Below are 19,461 nucleotides of genomic sequence, written 5' to 3'. Positions count from 1 at the left end.
CTTAGCTCGCTCATATCAAGCTTTGTTTGTTTCTTACGATTTAGCTATAAGTTTTAAAAAAGCCTCTTTGCTTCTCCCTCCCCAGTATAATCTTTCTGTAGCAGTCTGCTTCAGGAAGGGTCTTGCAGGAATCACACTGCCTGTTCAGGGACTAACATTGCCTTTTGTCCTGTAATTGAATTGAATCGGCTCTTCGACTCATTCTTCCCAGACGGCCCTATCATTTGAGAGCTCTGAAGATGTATTACATTAATATATCGTCAGAACGACATTGCTATGATGATACATTAATGCAATACATCTTCACAGCTTTAGGGCTGTCCAGAAACAATAGGATGGACGTTAGATTCAGTTCAGTCATACACGCCCTGGAGGTAAATGAAATGTGTTAAGGGAAGAAGAGGACTCATAATGTGAATTTGTTCAAATCTAAATTCAGGCTAATTTCTGAATAAGTGTAGCTTTCCTCAGTGTTAGTGAAAAATCTGTTATTTTGCTTGTGCTAAACAGTTCTTACAGGGATTTTTGGGGGTTTGTTGGGTTATTTTGGAAATGCTTCAGTGTCACCATTCTCTGGAAACAGGACTGAATGAACAATGAGTGTCCTGGTGCTAGGCATCTGCCTCTCACTTGACATGGGAAAATCTGTTTTCATTCAGCTAAAGTAATAATTTTTGAAAATCTGCTCTCCCAACTGCATGCATATACATACATCTGTTTTATCCTCATGTTTTAGGAAAATAACTAGAAACTATACTGGAAGCAATGGGGTAAAACTGTGAGAAAAGGGCAAGAGAGCAGGGAAGAACAGGAAAATATGAAATGAGAAGTCACCAGGGATGATGCTGAGGATCCAGGCTGAGATGTTACAAAGGCAGAGGGGGACTGTTCAACATGAACAAGCAAGAGAAGCCAGGATGGTACGGTCAGGAAACCACACACTACACACAACTACAAATAGAACAGGAGATTCCTATGTCTCAATCTTTTATTCTTTCTTTGGCTGCAGCCAGTGGCTGTGAAACCTGCTAGCAAAATGTACATCAACACATCTGTCTCATTGTTGAGCCAGTGATGCTCAGTCTCTACACTAGCAGGTAATGCAGGTAATAGGAATGGATGTGGAGATTAGCACAGTGGTGAGGACCTAATGTGAACCGTGTGTTGGGTCTGGGGTGGCTTTGCTTCGGAGCAGATCTGTCCTGGTTGTATGGGCTGAACCCCTGCTCATGGTAGACCATGCGAGGTTCACTTCAGGAGAGCATCCACCAGGTTTCCTTCATTTGAGGGGATGGAGTTCATGCACTTTGGGTGCATCCATATAAACATTTTAGTTTGGACCAGGAGTGCACTTTTGAGGTGAACCTCTTGGCTGCCCTCACCTGCATCATGCTTGGTGCTGCAGAGTGTATGTGCGAAGCCCAGCCTTGTGTGTGAGTCCTCTGGGCAACAACGCAATGCCAACACAAACCAATGAGAGTGAAAGTATTTGTTTGAAACATATGAAACTTCATCTAACAACACTTGTGGTAAATATTACAATTGCGAAGTCAAGCCCTCTGAGCAAAGCCAAAGGTGAAGATACTCTCGCAATCTTCTTATGCCCCTCTCTCTATACATTTGATATAGACCCATCCTGGTCACTGCTGCCTAAATGCAGCTGTGCTTCATTTGAAGCACCTTGTTTTCCCCAGCATCCACCCAGATATATAGCTAGTTTGGCAAAACATAACCGCACATGTCTGACCAACCATCCCATCTGCTCTGCTAGCTCTGCTAGGTCTCACTGCCTTCTTCCCAAAAGAGAGAGCGGGTGCTCCGATACCTCTGCACATGTGCTGCATCAGTGACTGCCAAAATAACCTGCTGGGATGTGGAAAGATACCCCACTTCTCTCCATTTGCTTAATTCAGATATAAAAAAATGAAAAACCTCTGTACCTTGAACGTTAGACGAAGGTATGAATTTTCAAGAAGTGCCATTTTGTTTTAAGGGAATTAGGTAGAAAAAGTTTTGCTTTTTCCATAAGACTTTTTGAAAATGTGGAGTTTAACCTATTTTGTATTTAGATAAACCCAGGAAATTCTAGGCTTTCCTAGCAAGCCTGTCCTAAGCAACAGAGTGTTCAGGTGGTGCGTGCTTCTGCTGCCGGCACCACCTCGGCTCAGCGGTCTGACCATGGCTGCTCTGCCGGACACCACCTGAGCAGCCCGGGCCGTCGGTCCCTCTGTGGCTGGGAAAACTCTCCTTTGGAAAGTATGTCAAAACCAAAAGGGAAAAGAGTTTCAACGTACAGCACCCAAATTTTGCAAAGCAGTCACATTTTATCAAAAGATTTCTGAATGGCTTTTATTGTTACTTCTCATGGCAACACTGACAGAGCTTGCTTTTCAAAAACAGCAGTGTAACACACACACACATTGTGCATACAAGTGTTAAAAGCTGGAGTTACGTTTCAGGCAGACTAATTCTTTAAAAATCTGGTTTCATTCTTAAACTATTGATGCTGCACTTTGCTCTTAAATGTCAGAACAAAATAAGTAATACCTGCAATTTATTCAGATGACATTTCAACAATACGAGATTTTCAGATTACAAACTACAGCCCCATGTTCCTTACGGTGTTATGCTGAATGTGTAGATTTTGTGGATTTACATAATGGGTTTGTATAATGAATATTTATGTAATGAATGCATTTACATAATGACTGCAAGTTAAATATGCACAATAAAGATTTCAGGCCAATAATTTATGTACTAAGTTAAAAATCTCCTCTAAATACATTTTATGTTTATTCCTAAGAAAGGTTCACTTTATCTCTCATTCAAAAAAATTGAATCTGACTTTATCCAAGTAAAGGCTGCATAGATGCAAATCATGATAATATTTTGGAATCATTCTACATCACATTATTTGTATTCAGAGATTTCAATTTCTTATCTTTTAGTAGCAGCTTCAACAAAAAATTTCAGAATATTCTAAATATGATTCATTAATATAATTTAGTGTTGTATTCTAGAAGTGATGCTTGCATGTCAGCCTCGTTAGTGCCAGTGGGAATTATAGAAGACTGGTAGAAATTATAAAGTGTAGATGAAGCCTATGTTTAGATAAAGGTAATTTGCTGCAGACAGAACATAAACTGTTACAGAAATCTGGTGTTTTCAAATCTCCTGTATTTTGTTGTTTAATAAATCCAGGCCTCTTGTTTGCCAGACAGATATTTAATTAGATTTGACTGCCATTTATAACTGTCTGTACGCCAGAATGTACACCTGAGCACAAAAGTGGTACAGTGTTACTGAGATGGAAAAAGTCTTCTTTATTTGGTAGACTAGCAGACAGAACATTTTCTGTAAATTTTATCTTTGCTTCTATCACGTTTTACAAGATTTTTGAGCAAACAGTTATTTGGATCCGGTGTTCTCCCACTCCAGACAGAGTTTTGTCCATTAATCAACCACGATACACCAAGGCATGCCCTAGTGCAATGGCTGCATCAATGCTCGCCTCTTGGATGAAACAGGTTTTGTAATGATGTAGCCTTGTAATGTAGCATTTGTAATGAGTTTGCAAGGTGTCAACACTGAGGCTTGTCACAGCATCCCTGCCTGGACTTGTTCAGCCCCGCCTCCAGCTTTGTCATTCCTGGTTCATCTGGGGCAGCATTTTCTCCAACTGAGCAGGGGTCCCCATCTAATCTGTTTTACTTTTGCATTTCCACAGTACGACCATAGTTTTATACAATCAGCAGTAGCGAGCACTTATTCTGTGTGTAATGAGGTTTTTATGACTGTGTCACAATGATGCAGAGAAGCACAGGCTGGTGTAGGAGCAGAGGCTTGAGAAACAGGACCATGGGACAGGGCACAGAGGAGGGCAAGGGTGGGGTGGGCAGGGACAGGCAGGGGCTGTCATAGGAGACCCCAAGGCTGTGAACAGCTCACCCGTGGTCAGGTAAAGAAATGTGGATTTGGAGCTGGACAAAGTGGGCCTTAAGGGTGTCAGAGAACAAAGGAATGATATCAAATGTGTAGAAGGAACCACAAACAGTAAATTAGGATGTAATATGGGGCAGCAGAGCAATGAAGAAAGAGCAAATGTGTAAAAACATGATAGCAAACATTTAAAAAGGACCCAAAATGGAGGGAGGAAGAAGATATCACCAATATGATCAATGTATTCCTCCAGCCGAGGGATCCTGGATGCTGACAACTCACCATAACAACCCCCCACCAGAATGAAGCCACTGACGTTCAACCCCCATGGGGCAGGGGAAGGTGTGGAAATCACCAAGAAAAGGGCTAGAAACTAAGTGTCTGTAACAACTTTAACTGCATCAGTATGCTTCCTTTTTTGGTAAGTCATAGAATCACAGAATTCTTCGGGTTGGAAGGGACCTTCAAAGATCATATAGTCCACTGCCCCTGCCATGGGCAGGGAATATTAGATCTAGGCTAATAATGATTCCTGAGGTAGGTGCATATCCCACTGTTTTTATAATGAATTATACATGCATGTCCTGAGGGCCCGCCCTGGGCAAGAGAGACATGGACATCCTGGAACGAATCCAGTGGAGGGCCATGAGGGTGACAAAGGGGCTGGAGCATCTGAACTGGGGTGCAGCTGAGGGAGTCTCAGCCAGGGGAGGAGGGGGCTCTGGCCATTTTATACCTGATGGGGGTGTAAAGAAGATGGATCCAGACTCTCCTCAGGGGTGCCTGTGACAGGATAAGAGGCAATGGGCTTGCATTGAAACAGAGAAAATTCAATTTAAATATGAAAAAAAAAGCTTTTTATACTGTGAGAGTGACCAAACACTGACACAGGTTTCTCACAAAGGCTGTGGCATCTCCATTCTTGGAGATTTTCAAACCCAACAGGACATGTTCTGAGCAGCAGTTGGACCAGCTGATCTTCAGAGGTCCCTGCCTACCTCAGCCAGCCTGTGGTTCAGTTCTGTGATTTTCTTTTTTTTTTTTTAAGTATCAAATTTGTTAGGCCCATGTTTGTTTTTCATCTAACCTATTACTTCTTGGTGAGGGAGTAAGGGATGTGGCAAAACCAGTCCAACACGTCACCCTTCCCCAAAGAAAATCCTAAAAGGAGAAGTTGTATAGGATTCGCAGGATTACCTGCCAACTACCTGGTCAAGATGCTTCAGCAGAAAGGATGAAACAGCAAGCATGTGGTAAATGCACATTGCTGTCTCCTATGGGTACTATTCATATAAGCTTCCAAGAAGGGCTGAGAAGTCAGAATGAAGTAGGTATCAGGGAAGGGAAACAAAGCACAGGCTGTAACTGCTTGCCCTAAAGTCTTCAGCAGTGAGAAAAGATACCTGTCTGCCCGCAGTTTGCAGGCAAGAGCACAACATCATTGCACTGTGAGAGCTTTGATTTACTCTCCTTATACTGCTGTATCTTTGATTAGTCTTCCTCAAATTTCGTTTTCTGTTCTCATTGTGGTAAGTGTAATGGGTCTGTAGTTGAATGATCACATTTTTCCTGTCGATCCTCATTCTCAGTACTTTGGTCAAGATACAAAATCAGTAGGTTCACTGAAAGCCCTTGTGATTATGTGCACTACTTTTGTCTGAATTCAAGATCTAATTCCTCCTCAGACCCCTTCTCTAGATTGAGTGCACTAATTCTCCTTTTCTGCTTTTTTTTCCTCTCCAGGAAAATTTTAACAGCTCCTTTCTGTAGACAATCTAATGCTTTAAGCTATTAGTCTAAAGTATCACCATGGTTTCCAATAAAATTTTATCTGACATTTAGTTAAAATCCATTTTTTGCTGTAACTGAATTTTTTTCCCTAGTCCCTTGATGGACACTTCAAGCAGAATTCGTTGTCATTGTCTTAAAGGTCAAAAGTTACTTTTTTTCAGATCTTGCTTTGTAAAGCAAACTGTTAGTCAGGATTATGAGACACTGCGGGAAGCTGTGACAATCCATGAAACCATTCTTCCCTGCAATTACATGGATTTCGTAAAAGTTGTGTAAGAAAACAGAAAGACCTTCACCGCAAAATCAATTATCATTGTAGAGCCCCTATAAAAGAACCAATGTAATACCAGCCTTGCATGCAACAGCCAGCTGGAAGCAGGGGGTATCTCCTTTCAGAAAGACAAACCCCACCAGGATTTCCAGAGCCAATAGCTCTGAGATACGGAGCAGGGGTCTCCCCACCTTTGGGTGAGACAGATTCAGCTTTGCTGCAGGGAGCCAGCTTCAGTGGCTCTGCACCAAGTCAACCAGCATAGAGATGCCTGTAATGTTAGCTAAAAGTTTTCCTTTAAATATGAGGAATTAAAAGTATAAATGGAAACATTAAATTAAATAGAAAATATGCTTTTAGATGCCATTTCTTTTGCAATTTTTCATACATATAATTTAGTTTGTTCAATAAAGCCATTCTAATAAACTATGCTGTATCATAAAATAATTGTATGGTTCAACGGTAGTTACATTAAATTAAATCTATTGCAGGATGTGTTAATGTTTTTAACTTTCACTCCTATTTCTAGACAGCCCTGTGTGTTCTTTATTATTTTCTTGTTTTGGTTTTAATTGGAATTGTTTGTTAAATGTCTGCAGCCTGTTAAAAAGAGTGTAAAAATATACTCATATTTAAGCTGCCTTTATTTCTACATTCCTATGTTACAGTAGTATTAAAGTTTTCACTGATTTCAGCTTAAATCTGAAGAAACTTTTATTTTCTAAAAGTCTAGTTAGGCACATCATTTTTAAGGCATACAAAAGTGATGCTGTCACACTTCTGAAAATGCAAAACCTTTTACTAGTGAAACATTGCAGAAAGCTCCAGGTGACAGATATTTGTGCTTACCAGACGGAGAGATGTGTCTCCAAGAAATGGAGGGCTCTGGCTTCCCTGTGGCCAGGCACACCAGAGTAACATTGCTTCCTTCATTCACAACGATGTCACTTGAAATACGAAATATCTTCGGAGAAACTGGAATGAAACAGGGAGAAAGTTGTAATGAAGAGCTGCTGAATCAGTGTAACTCTGGCAGAGCATGGATAGCTGAGGAGAGCTGGAATAGCCATATTGCCATTATTGATGAAAGCACATGCAATTGTTGAACAATAACTATGCAAAAACCCTGCTTAGGTGTGACCACAGCTGTTTCCATCACGTTTGCAGAAGCTTAGCGTTAGATTCAAAATGCCACAAATAAGAAAGCAGCAATTTCCTCTATTTTGTGCAAAGCAGGTATTGTTATTGAGTTCCCAGTAAACTGCTACTGATAGGCGCTTATATTTAAGAGAAGGTTAAGATTGTTCATGACAGTTGGAGGAGAACATGAAACTAAATTTTTCCTGTATTTTTAAAAATAATGACACCTATTACATCTGCTCTGTGTGTACTTGGAGAGTCACATCTGTTCATGGAGAAGACTAAAATACTTTTATTTTGGTTGCTTTGTGTTGCTTTCAGGCTTGCAGCAGCAACATGGCTAAGAAAAAATAAGCTAGATTTTTTCTTTAATTTCATCAGCAGAATTCTTCACTAAACTCCATTTTCTGTACTGTTATACATCTGGGCACAAGAGGACAGTTCCACGTGGATGGAAAATGATGGAAAGCATTAAATGACCTACCCTTAAGGGAATGCTTTACTTCTTGTGATGTTACACAAGGAGGAAAGGAACCCAAGGTCCCAGCAATGAAGGCGAGAATTTTGGATTTCAGAATGAATTTTCTTTCTAAATAAATATGTACTTTTTTGACACGTTTTAGAATTATATTTGATATAGAAATAAAATCAATGTGGTAACAAGGCATACCCTATTAATGTTTCTGAAAAGCACTATTCTCTATATGACAAATAATGAATTTTGTACAAATACCTGTAAAAGATACAGATCTTACATGTGGGTGTTTCAGAGCCTTCTATAATAACTACTTTAAAATCAAAGTGCTCTGCAAGGTAAATGGGTACCAATAAAATGAAAAAAAAGTTTATGATTTTCTATTTTCCTAACCAAGATCTCTGCCCAATTGGAGCTTTACGCTCCTGAATGCCACAGTCTTGTCTCACTGGTTTGCTCCAACTTGTCACAGCCAAAATCCCACCATCTGAACCCATACATACACCTGTGCAACCTGGAATACATTAACATCCCTTCAATCTACTTTAAAAGTACAGAGCTTTTTCATATGCACAGAGTGGTTTTGTGTGCTTTGGGATCTCCACCTGCAGATGTTCTCCAGACCTTTCCCATGTCCAGTGACTGGAAGTATTATATTCACAGAGATGAGCTGGGGTCAGACAGATGTCAAAAACCTGGAAATTCTCAGTGCTTGCTTGTGGGTATGCATTTGTGAGCAAAGAAAATTAAAAGTCTATGTAGAGTATTTTTAATTAGCAGAGAAACACTGTCTTTAGGGAAAACAAAGGTCTGGGGAAGGCTAAACCTTCCCTAATTCCTAAAGCAGTGAAGTTCAGTACTATCCGCCTTTGAGGTTCAAACAGGTTTACACAATCGCTTGAACAGAGGTATACTTCTGAATTTGGCATAGTCTGACTCACACAGGTGATAACCAACTCTTCCCTACTGGATGACCTGAAAAAGCATGCAGTCATTATATTTTTAGGAGCTGAAACATACAGAAGAGTTATTTCCACATAAAGAGATAGTTCATTAATCAGATTTATTTGTGTATCTCTGCAATGAACCTGTTACTCAACTTCCTTCTGCAGAAGTCTCTCCTGTGCTACAGGAGAACGTTACAGCTGCCAGCTACGTGCCCGCTCCAGGTCAGCTATGTCATGACGTGACCCTTCCTCAGGGTCCCTCATGCCTTGAAGCAGGACGTTGTTAATACAGGTCTCCCCCTTTCCCCCGTTCCAGCCCAAGTTAAATATCATTAACATTTCAGCTTGGCAATAGAAAAAACATTGAAAGGAGTTCTTCTTTCTGTGTACAGAGTATGAAAAATAAATCTACTTCCTAAAGACAGCTGGTGAGGAATCATTCTATCTGAATGTAGAAATCCATCTGAAAGCAGAATATCATGAGTAATGTGGCATACACAGTGGCTTTAGTCAGTACAATGTTTTAAAAAATATCTTCCTAAATCTGAGCTACTTATTTCTTGATCCTTCAAGAACGAATGTACTTCCAGAAAGTCATGTGAGGGAATCAAATAACTCAAAACAGTTCTTCTCGCAGGTAAATATATACAATTGACTGATGTACTATCCATTTTGGAACTGTGGAAGTATCTTCCAGATTAAGTAAGTATTACAGTGTAAGATTTCCAACAGCATTAAACTTCTTATTCAAGGTTTTGCACCTTTGAAGGCAGAAAAAGAGAGAGATTTGCTCCTGTTCTGGCATTATTGAAGCAGTAACATAGAGGGATTTTTCACACCTGCCACCTAATGTTATTTATCCAGGTGATTTTTATTTGCCTTAAACTTGTCACTAAACATAGAGGATGTGGCTGGAGCCTGCTGTGCGGCCATGATGGCACCTGGGTAGCCAGTACAAACTAAAGCAAATTAAAGGAGGTCTCCTGGTGCTCAGGCTGTGCCAGGGTCAGGATTACACTTAGTCCAGTCTCTTCCTTGCATCCATCACCGGAAAATGGGTAGGTGAAATATCCAATTGTTCAGTAGACTGATTTAATTAGTATGACTGATAAAAACAGATTAGAAATATTATAGCATTAATTTCAGTGGGAATAAGGAGCTCTTGGCGTGCTCTACTGCTGGTCCTTCAGCACAACTACTGTAGGTCCTGGGAGCAGAGTGGCATAAGGATCCAGCAGAAAAGCAGGATCATATAACCAATTGTAACCAAATTTCCAAAAATACAAATTTCCAAAGAAAATACACTGACAGTCTTGCCATAGGCAGGAATCTGGAATTGAAGTAATAGGATTTCAGATGAACAGAATTTGTTTTCCAAGGCAGAGATCAACATGGTCTCAGCTGCTTAATGCAAGTGCTGTCTTTGTCCTCCTCTGCCTTTCCTCATAAGGTTTTATTTGCTCTTTATCACTAATCTCCTTTTCAAGTGTCCTTTTCTCACAAAAAGCAGCATATTTTCCCTAATGCTCAGGCTCCCTGCCCTGGATTTCTTCCTGCAGCTCCAGCTCTTTCCCTCTCCCTGTTTTAGGATAGCCATTAATTTCAGCTGTCATTGTCACCTTCTTTGTTGTAGGTTTTGCCCACTGTGTTCAAACTCCATGTCTATAGTTCTGTCAAATATTTTAATTTTGATAAAAATGTGTTTTCTAATGGCAAACAATTTGAAAATCTTTCCCTGGTGATTCTACATGTAAGCCATGGTTATGGAGCACAGAATCTGATACAAAAAAAATTCAACCGTATTAACAGATTTGTGGAATACATGGCCAGAGGGGACATAGGATAATTTAGTCTGAGCTCAGATAGTCACAGGCTCTAGAAATTTTCCCAGAAGTATGATTGAAGTATATGTTTTAGAAAGCTGTCTAGTCTTATCCTGGCAATTCCAGGTGATGCTCACACTGCCACATCTGGTAAGCACTTTCAGCGATTAAATACCCCCTCGCTGCTGGGAAATAGCATCTTAGTTCAAAATTTCATTCCACTAAATTCAGCTTTCAGAGATCAGATCTTATTTTGGTTTTGTCTGCAAGACTGAATGTCCCCTTTACTATCAAGTATCTTTTCTATGACTAAGGACCTGTACAATGCAATAAATCACCTCTTCATCTTTCACTGCAGATGATTTGAGCACCACAAGCTTAATTTGTGTAAGGCTTCCTAGATAATATTTGTTTCTCTCTTTTGAGGAATACCTGAATCACCCTGAAATGTGAACAGTGGAACAGGCACAATAGCCTAGCAAGAGTCTCACCAGTGCCGTGTACACAGGTAAACCCACTACTTTATCTCAGCTTTATTTTCTCTCTCCCTGTGCAGTTATCACCCAGACCATTATTCCTATTATCCCTTCAGCTCCTGCCATGGCCAGTCATGAAGGGAGAAAGGGGGAAGAAGGCACTGAAGGGATGAGGATGGCTTGCAGCACAGATCTCCTGAGTGGTTAAAAATACCAGTTACATATGCTATCAGAATAACATAAATACCTGGATGTTCCTGTTGGTCCCATTGCACATCCAACTGTGATTCCCTCAAGAGCAGTACTATGGGAACCTCCTCTAAATTTCCTCTTAAAATTGCATATCTTGTAGGTAAAAACTGGTGTCCCCAGCAGGGTGAAAGGGAGCAGCATCACCTCCGGGACTCTGCTACAGAAGGGACCTGCCTGCTATGTCTAACAGCACCCTCTGTTATACATTATGGCAGCTCTGTTAAGACTTTCCCAAATCAACCTTCCCTACCAGTGGCTGACAAAGATCTGCTTTTTCACCTGGCTGTTTGGAGGAGCTGCTTTGTCTGTCCAGATCTGTTATCCCTGAAACCTGACTGATTGATGCTAATAAGAATTGAATCTCTGGCTGACAACGTATTTTAGCTCCCTCTTCCTGGAGTCCAGAATTACATGTGCCATTATTTTGCAGGGGATTGATACTGAGTCTATAGTTCATTGCAGGGTTTCATTTCTTGCTTTCAAGGACTGGAATTATGTTCTCAGTTACATTAATCTGTACATAAACTATGCAGCATAATAAAGCTTAGTAGTGTAATGGGAATGACTGTAGGGTAGAGCCGCTTTTTTAGCTGCTTTTTAAACATGGGAAAGAATGTCTTATTTTTAGCACAATTTAAACTTACCAAGTAAATAATCTGAGGCCTCATCATAAGTGCACCCACCTTGTTTCTTAAAATATATTGCTCCCATCAAAATGTCCAATCAAAATCTATGTAGTATCAAGATTACAACATATGTAGCTGGACATACGGCTCTGTTTCTTCAGCTTTCTTCAGATAAAGGTGTTGACAATTTAAGAACTACACTTTTTATAGTAACATTTATTAAATCATGTGGTAGCCAACTGTGTTTTCAGATTATAATGTAATCAATCCCATCTTATTACAGAATATAGCCAATCCCAATAGAACATATAAAAACTGTAAGAGGAATTGGGTTGTAAGTACAGAAGTGTTACATCTGGGACTTTGGCAAGAGAGATTTTACCACCAGAATCTAAGGAATCACCTGCTCCATCCCTCCCAGGTGTTGCAAGTATAGCTTTTGTACTCATATTGACTTAGCTGAATCTTTGTATGCTTGCTTTTCAATAAAGAGTGACTTTTTTGGTGAAAGAGAAGTATTATATGCCTCTTTTCCAGAATCCCCAATACCCTTAAGTTCTTCATCCAAATGCTGGGCTGCAGCCCTCACCTCTCTGTCTGCAATGACAATGTGATTTTTTTCCTAATTACATTTTCACAATTAAGCAATAAACACGGGGGGAAGGGGGAGGAGCAGAGAGAAGATGCTTTCAGCAGCCTAACTGACAATTTCTTTTGGACTGGAACGAATTCATTGGCCAATTCGTTTGTGCAAATGCTTACACATTTCTAACTGTGAATGGGCAACAAGTAACATGCACAGGAGTTTGCAAAACACCATTGACTGCATTTCAGACCCCTCCTGCAATTTGCACTGCAGCTCAACTTAGCTGTGGTGGTTGAGCACAAAAGATGCTGTCTAGGGTCTAAGCTGCAGTGGAGGGCAGCAAGAGCACGTGGTGCAAGGGATGCTCGTGGTGAAGCAGCGTGTCACAAAGTGCCTTGGTCTGTTGTGATTCAGCCTTTTCTTCCACAGAGACATTAACACTCAATCAAACACACATAGTTCTAAAAGCCATACAAATCTCAGAAGGCAAAATCCTCCCCTCAACAGCACAGAAACAGAGAATCACAGAATCACAGAATGGCAGGGGTTGGAAGGGACCTCTGGAGATCATCTTGTCCAACCCCCTGCTTGAGCAGGCACACCTAGAGCAGGGGGCACAGGAATGTGTCCAGGCAGGTTTTCAATGTCTCCAGGGAAGGAGACCCCACAACCTCCCTGGGCAGCCTGTGCCACTGCTCTGTCACCCTCACAGGAAAGAAGTGTTTTCTCATATTCCGGTGGAACTTCCTGTGTTCCAACTTGCGCCCATTGCCCCTTGTGCTGTCTCTGGGCACCACTGAAGAGAGTCCAGTCCATCCTCTTGACACCCACCCTTTAGATATTTATAAGCATTGATGAGATCCCCCTCAGTCTTCTCTTGTCCAGGCTGAAAAAACCCAGGTCTCTCAGCCTTTCCTCTCAGCCCCCTGATCAGCTTGGCAGCTCTCTGCTGGACTTGCTCAAGCAGTTCCCCGTCCTTCTTAAACCGGGGAGCCCAGAACTGGACACAGTACTCCAAATGTGGTCTCACTAGAGCAGAGTAGAGGGGGAGGATAACCTCCCTCGACCTGCTGGCCACAATCCTTTTAATGCAACCCAGGATACTGTTGGCCTTCTTGGCCACAAGGGCACATGGCTGGCTCATGGTCAGCCTGCTGTCCACCAGCACTCCCAGGTGCTTCTCAGAAGAGCCGTTTTCCAGCAGGTCAGCCCCCAGCCTGTACTGGTGCATGGTGTTGTTCCTCCCCAGGTGCAGGACCTTACCTTTGCTTTAGTTGAATTTTGTGAGGTTGCCCTCGGCCCAGCTCTCCAGCCTGTCCAGGTCTTGCTGGACGGCAGCACAGCCTTCTGGTGTACCAGCCACTCCTCCCAGCTTGGTATCGTCAGCAAACTTGCTGAGATTACACTCTATCCCATCATCCAGGTCACTGATGAATATATTGGACAGGACTGGACCCAGCACAGACCCCTGGAGAGCACCACTAGTGACAGGCCTCCAACCAGTCTCTGACCTGTTGATCATGACTCTGAGCTCTGTTGTTGAGCAGTTTTCTGTCCACCTCACAGGTCCCCCTCATCTAACCCGCACTTCCTTAGCTTGCCTATGAGGATGTTACGGGAGACAGTGTCGAACACCTTACTGATGTCAAGATAGACAACATCCACTGCTCCCCTGTCCTCGACCCAGACAGTCACGCCATCATAGAAGGCTATCAGGTTGGTCAAGCGTAACGTCCACCTGGTGAATCCATGTTGACTACTTCTGATAACCTTCTTTTCCTCTACATGCCTGGAGATGACCTCCAGGCTAAACTGCTCCATCACCTTTCCGGGGATGGAGGTGAGGCTGGCTGGCCTATAGTTTTCTAGGTCCTCCTTTTTGCCCTTTTTGAAGATTGGAGTGACATTTGCTTTCCTCCAGTCCTCGGGCACCTCTCCTGTCCTCCATGACCTTTCAAAGATAATGGAGAGTGGCTCAGCAAGAACATCCGCTGCTCCCTCAGCACTGGCGGGTGCATCCCATCACAGCCCTTTGACCATCATGGTTTCAGCAGACCATCAGCCTCCCCGGGAGCAGCTGCTGGCCCCAGGGGTACCTGCTGCCCTCCCTGCAGGCAGCAATGCCCCCATGGGGTCCGCAGGGGTAGGGGGCAATGCAGTGCCCTACGACACAGTCCTGGCAGGTTTCTTGTGTTTCACAGATTTTCTGATACTGCTGACTGCAGCAAATGGCACAGGCAGGAAACAACAGCTTTTGGCATTCCAATGCACACAGAAGGGATTTGCTCCCTTAAATAATATTTCCTACTCCTTCCCATAAATCCCAGAGTCAGACATTTTCAGTCAAAGACGAAACCAACACCATCAGTTATCTTCCTGCAGCTGTTTGGAGCCTACAGGACATGAGTGCACACAGTCCTTGCTGGTAGTACTTCATGCCCCCATCCATTATATCCAAAATAAGCAAAGCTCTATATAATTTTTAAATGTACAGTATTTCATAATAAAGTTTATACTATATATGAGACTAGTGTTATAAACACATAAGGTCTATTGCATTTTTATTAGGGAGGCAGAAACTCTGGTGTAACGATTCCTCCCCAATGTCATGCTCCACGATCATTTTTCTGACAGCAGGCAGCACAATGCACCCACTGGAAGGCCACCACCTTTGCCTACAGCACCACAGAGACTCCTGATGTAATTGCCAACCACCTACTACAGCGCTTTCCTCTCTGACTTTATTATTTTGTCTGTATCTCAGTGAACTCTGTTTCCCCATATCCTGTTAGATGATCTATTACAGAACTACAGTTGAGCTTTAAATATGGAAAAAAGAAGAAATTGCAGGTGGGAAGCTCTGTGACTACAGCACAGTGTTTGAGCCCTATTTTTATACCCTGTGATATTCTGTACACAGTGTTGTACATACCACAGACCCCATCATCCTTGCCTCAAGGGATACAAGATCGCAGTGGACAAACTCTCTTCAGATTTTGCTAAAGACTGGAAATTCTGATCCAGAAGAAGTGTGTGTGCTTTTGCCTCTTTTTGAGGATTATCATCAGGAATTTTCCAGTCTTTCTAAGGGAAGATTTAAACTGTGATATGGTAGAAGATGGAGAATTTTCCAGACTTACACAGAGCAGATTAAGTAATTTTCTCTTAAGTACACCCTTTGTTCATTTACTAATGGGCTGGGCTCTTCTATAATCTAGGTTTTATAGTGGGGAAATTAAATAAAATCTAGTAGATGATGTATGTAAGTCTTATTACAATGACACAGAGCAGGTTGAATCATTTATGCATTTCCAAAATACAGTTAGAAAATAAATTAATACAAGCCATACATTAACTAAGATAACACACAGGTAAGCAAAGAAGTACAGTCCTGCTGTATAATGTAATTCTGTAAAACTATAGAAATGATACAATATCATCTAGTACTCATGAAAAATTGTAGATTTGGTTTTTACCAATTATTTCCTGGGAAGATCTTCTTTCCCATGATAGAAATTGGATTTTATAGTAAGTATTTCTGGAACCCCACGGTTTGAGAAAAATAATAATTTCTGGTTTGTTGGTGTGCTGTTTTTTTTTCTGTCGTTTACTGACTGTTAGGGATCATTACATTCAGATCACTAAAATCTGTGGAGTTTATTAATTATGACTGAATATATATGCATAATCTCAATGGAAAGCTAATATTTAATAGGAATTTAAAATGTTTATTTTGCATACATACTTCTTCTGGTACCTCTAAAAACTCTGATCTATGAGCAGATTTAGGTTTTAAGATCTGCTGTGCTGAGCTTTGAGTGCAGATCAAATCCATTCCAGAGCTACTTTCCATCTCAGCAACTAGTCTTTCACCCATCCCACATGGCAACTGTGAAGGTCAGAAGAAAATTAAATATAGCAGTGAATAAACATTTTTGCAGTGTACGGATTAAAAGAATATATAAGAAACAAGATAACAAGCAAGGATGAAAGACAAGAGGAACTTCCAAGTAAATTTCGTACAAGGGTCTAAAATGAAAAACGCTTTACAGTCATCTGATATTTTTTCTTAAAATGCTTTTAAATAAATACCTTCCTATTTAGGACAAGGTATATAGACTGCTTGTAGAAACTAGAGAAGGCAATCAAAACTAAACTTCTGCTTTCTATAGTTTTATCAAACTGCCCTACTGAGGGGACAGTGGGGCAAAGGGACTGAATGAGGAGCCCGGAGGAGATTGTCCCAAAGGTGGAATCTCTCGTTTGATAGGAGGCAGTACAAACAGGTCTATAAATGCAATTGTGCAATGCACAGAGGGTGTCAGGGTGTTCATGTAAGACACAGCACAGTACAGGATCCCTGATGCTGCCAAACACTGATGACAGGCACAGTGCAATACTGCAGTGGGAGAGCAATGGGAGGAAACCTCAGCAGGTACCTAAGGCATCATTGCTAAGTGATGGCCAAGCAACCGAGAGGTTGCAGAGCTGATTTGCTGTAACCCACCTCATGGTCTGATTTTCAAATGAAATATTTTGAGTGATTTGGGATCAATTCCCCTTTTGCAAATTTCAAATTAAAGAGTTGCCCATGTCACATGAAATTTTCTGGGAGTCAAAATAAATAAAAATCAAAAGCAAAGATTTTTGTTTTCTTAAACATATGAGAAAAAAAGAATTATTATTTTTTGTTTTGCTGATGAAATTTAAAGTGATGCTAAATGTTCTAGAGAAAGACTTACATTTAAGTTTTTAAAGCTTAATTTTCTGTCCAGAAAGCACTCTATTACATTGCTTACTTAAATTTTGATTAATTGAGATAAAATTATGAAGCAAAAGAGGAATGCAGAGGAGCAAATGATAATTCAACCTCACAGGTAGTCAGTCATGCAGGCAATGCGATATCCCCAGTGTTACAGTATAATCCCACCCTTATGCAGTTTTAAATCTCCACCATCCCCTTCCTTCGTGTGCCTGAATGAATGTGTTCTCTAACAGGTTTCTGTAAATGAACAATAATAGGACAATTTCAGCATTTTCCATTATTTCCTTTCTCCAATTTTTTATTGAGAACAGTTATTGTACTCTGCTTTAATAAGTAATTTGTCAACATTATAGGAGAGAAAAAAACTGAGGGAACATACTAAAGATGTTGTTTACCTAGCTGGTTTGCACAGTATTTTGTTTAAATATTTACCAAAGCTTATATCCGCTACAGCATTAAATAAATGAATCACCTTTATTAGAAGTGCATACCAATAGAGTGTGGCATGAGGGACACAGCAACATGTTTATTTTCCCTTGGGCTGTTTATAATAGAAAGAAATAAATTTGTTTCTGTTTCCAAAAGCAATTAAAACAAATGGCATGACAATGAAGTTCAGACAAGCCTTAATAGCGAACTACTATAAAAGCAAGTGTGCAATAATAATGATAACATTAATAATAACAATCATAATTTCATTCTGCCCTGATGCCACTAAAGTACAATTCATTGGAACTAGTCCATCTTGTTGAGAAGCAGCTCCAAACCAGCTCATAAGTGATAACAACCTGCAATCCAAATCTCAAGGCCTTGAAGACAAATAAAATGGAGGCACTCGTCATTTGTCATCATGAAGAACCCCACAGCTATCTTTGCAAAAGCCGCTGTGAACTGCAGAACACTGCCCAAATGGGTTTTTGCACTCAAAGTCGTCTTTGTCCTTGTCCCGCTGCCCCGGTGCCACCCAGCAGTTCAGGCGCCCCCCTGCCCTGACAGAGTGCGAGCTGCTAAGACCTCACTGCGCATCACTGGTTGGGGAATGATCGTTTGCAATGTACAAACCAACTTTTAAAGCACTGGGGATTCCTTGGTGATAATAAAAACTGCTATCTCAGTGTAATTTGTTATCATTAGTAGTCAGGAAACACTAGCTGCGCTGCACTTACAGCTGAAATCTGAAACAAAAGCTCAGAAGAGGAGGGGATTATTATCTTCTTAGCTAAGGTTCTCTGCATTTTAATTTCCTGATTGGATGTTTCTATCTGGCATTTGGGAGCAGATGACCCTTTGAACTCCCCAACCTGATGAATCCCACAAGGTTCCTGGACAGCCATGTTCCACTTCCCACTCCTCCCACAGCGCAGGGCATGGCGGGTGCTGGAATTACCAGCAGCGCAGGCAGCACATCCTCAGCAGAAGGTGGTGGAGACACCACTCTCCTCCTCTCACCAGCATACACGACCCCTTGGGGAAGGGCACTAAGGCAGTGTGACTATCTCCAGGTCTTCCTAGAGCCTGTCTTTGAATATACAATTTATTTCCATGTATACACTGATTTCGTAATATTTTCTCTATATCTGCCTTTACAAATTAAAATGGATTTTCTAAATTTAGCTGTGAAAATACAAAATACATGCGTGGTTTTGGGTTTTTTCTGAGATGTTTCTCAGAGATGAAAACTCATCACTTTTTGACTTGGGCTAAAAATCTCTATCGATGTGTTCCACAATCACACAGCATAGGGTCCCCGGCCCAGTTCCCCACTTGCTCCCCAGCGTGGCAGTGATGGGAGCACAGGACAGACCTGGCTGCAACAAGGCATGTTTCCCCTGAGGTGGCAGCCAGGGCCAGCGGTACATACACTGGAGGCGTCTCACCCCTTTGGCAATGGGACAGTTTGCGTGCGGCAGACAGCGATGCTGCATTTTACCATGGGTTACCATGGGCTGCATCTCTGAATCCCGCGTTGCTGCAATGACAGGTTAGGGACGTTCGTGACCTGAGCTGTCTGCTGTAGATACTGAAAAAAATAAGGTAAAACATTGATTTCTCTCTGCAGATAGAATAATTTATTGGTTTTCTTTCCTAACATGCATATTGATTTCATTAACTTGTACAATATCTAGAAATCACTAACATGACACAAGAAATATATTATTGTTCTTTTTATGACTTGGACATAATAATTAGTTTTTATGACAAATACATAGAAAAATTAAAATGTGCTTATGAGGGTTATTAAAACCAGTGATGAACTCCATTTGCCGCTAATTGAGAATCCATACGGCTTTTCAGTTTGCAGTCATCAGATCCCCCAGCATCTGGAAACCCTTCCACGTTACAAATGGTTGTTTTCCAGAAGTTTTCATA

At 41.2% G+C, this 19,461-nt stretch overlaps 1 protein-coding gene across 1 annotated transcript in view; it reads right to left on the bottom strand.

The window, feature by feature from the left end:
• NEGR1 (neuronal growth regulator 1) overlaps positions 1 to 19,461 on the bottom strand; it is a 308,360-nt gene that overhangs the window by 102,317 nt on the left and 186,582 nt on the right. The window contains exon 3 of the mRNA XM_075097284.1: positions 6,851 to 6,976. Within this exon, the coding sequence (XP_074953385.1) occupies positions 6,851 to 6,976 (126 nt within the window). The remainder of the gene's footprint in view (positions 1 to 6,850; positions 6,977 to 19,461) is intronic.

The sequence above is a fragment of the Phalacrocorax aristotelis genome, chromosome 6 (genome assembly GCF_949628215.1).
Source record: "Phalacrocorax aristotelis chromosome 6, bGulAri2.1, whole genome shotgun sequence".
Lineage (NCBI taxonomy): Eukaryota > Metazoa > Chordata > Aves > Suliformes > Phalacrocoracidae > Phalacrocorax > Phalacrocorax aristotelis.
This window is presented reverse-complemented; position numbering and strand designations above follow the sequence as displayed.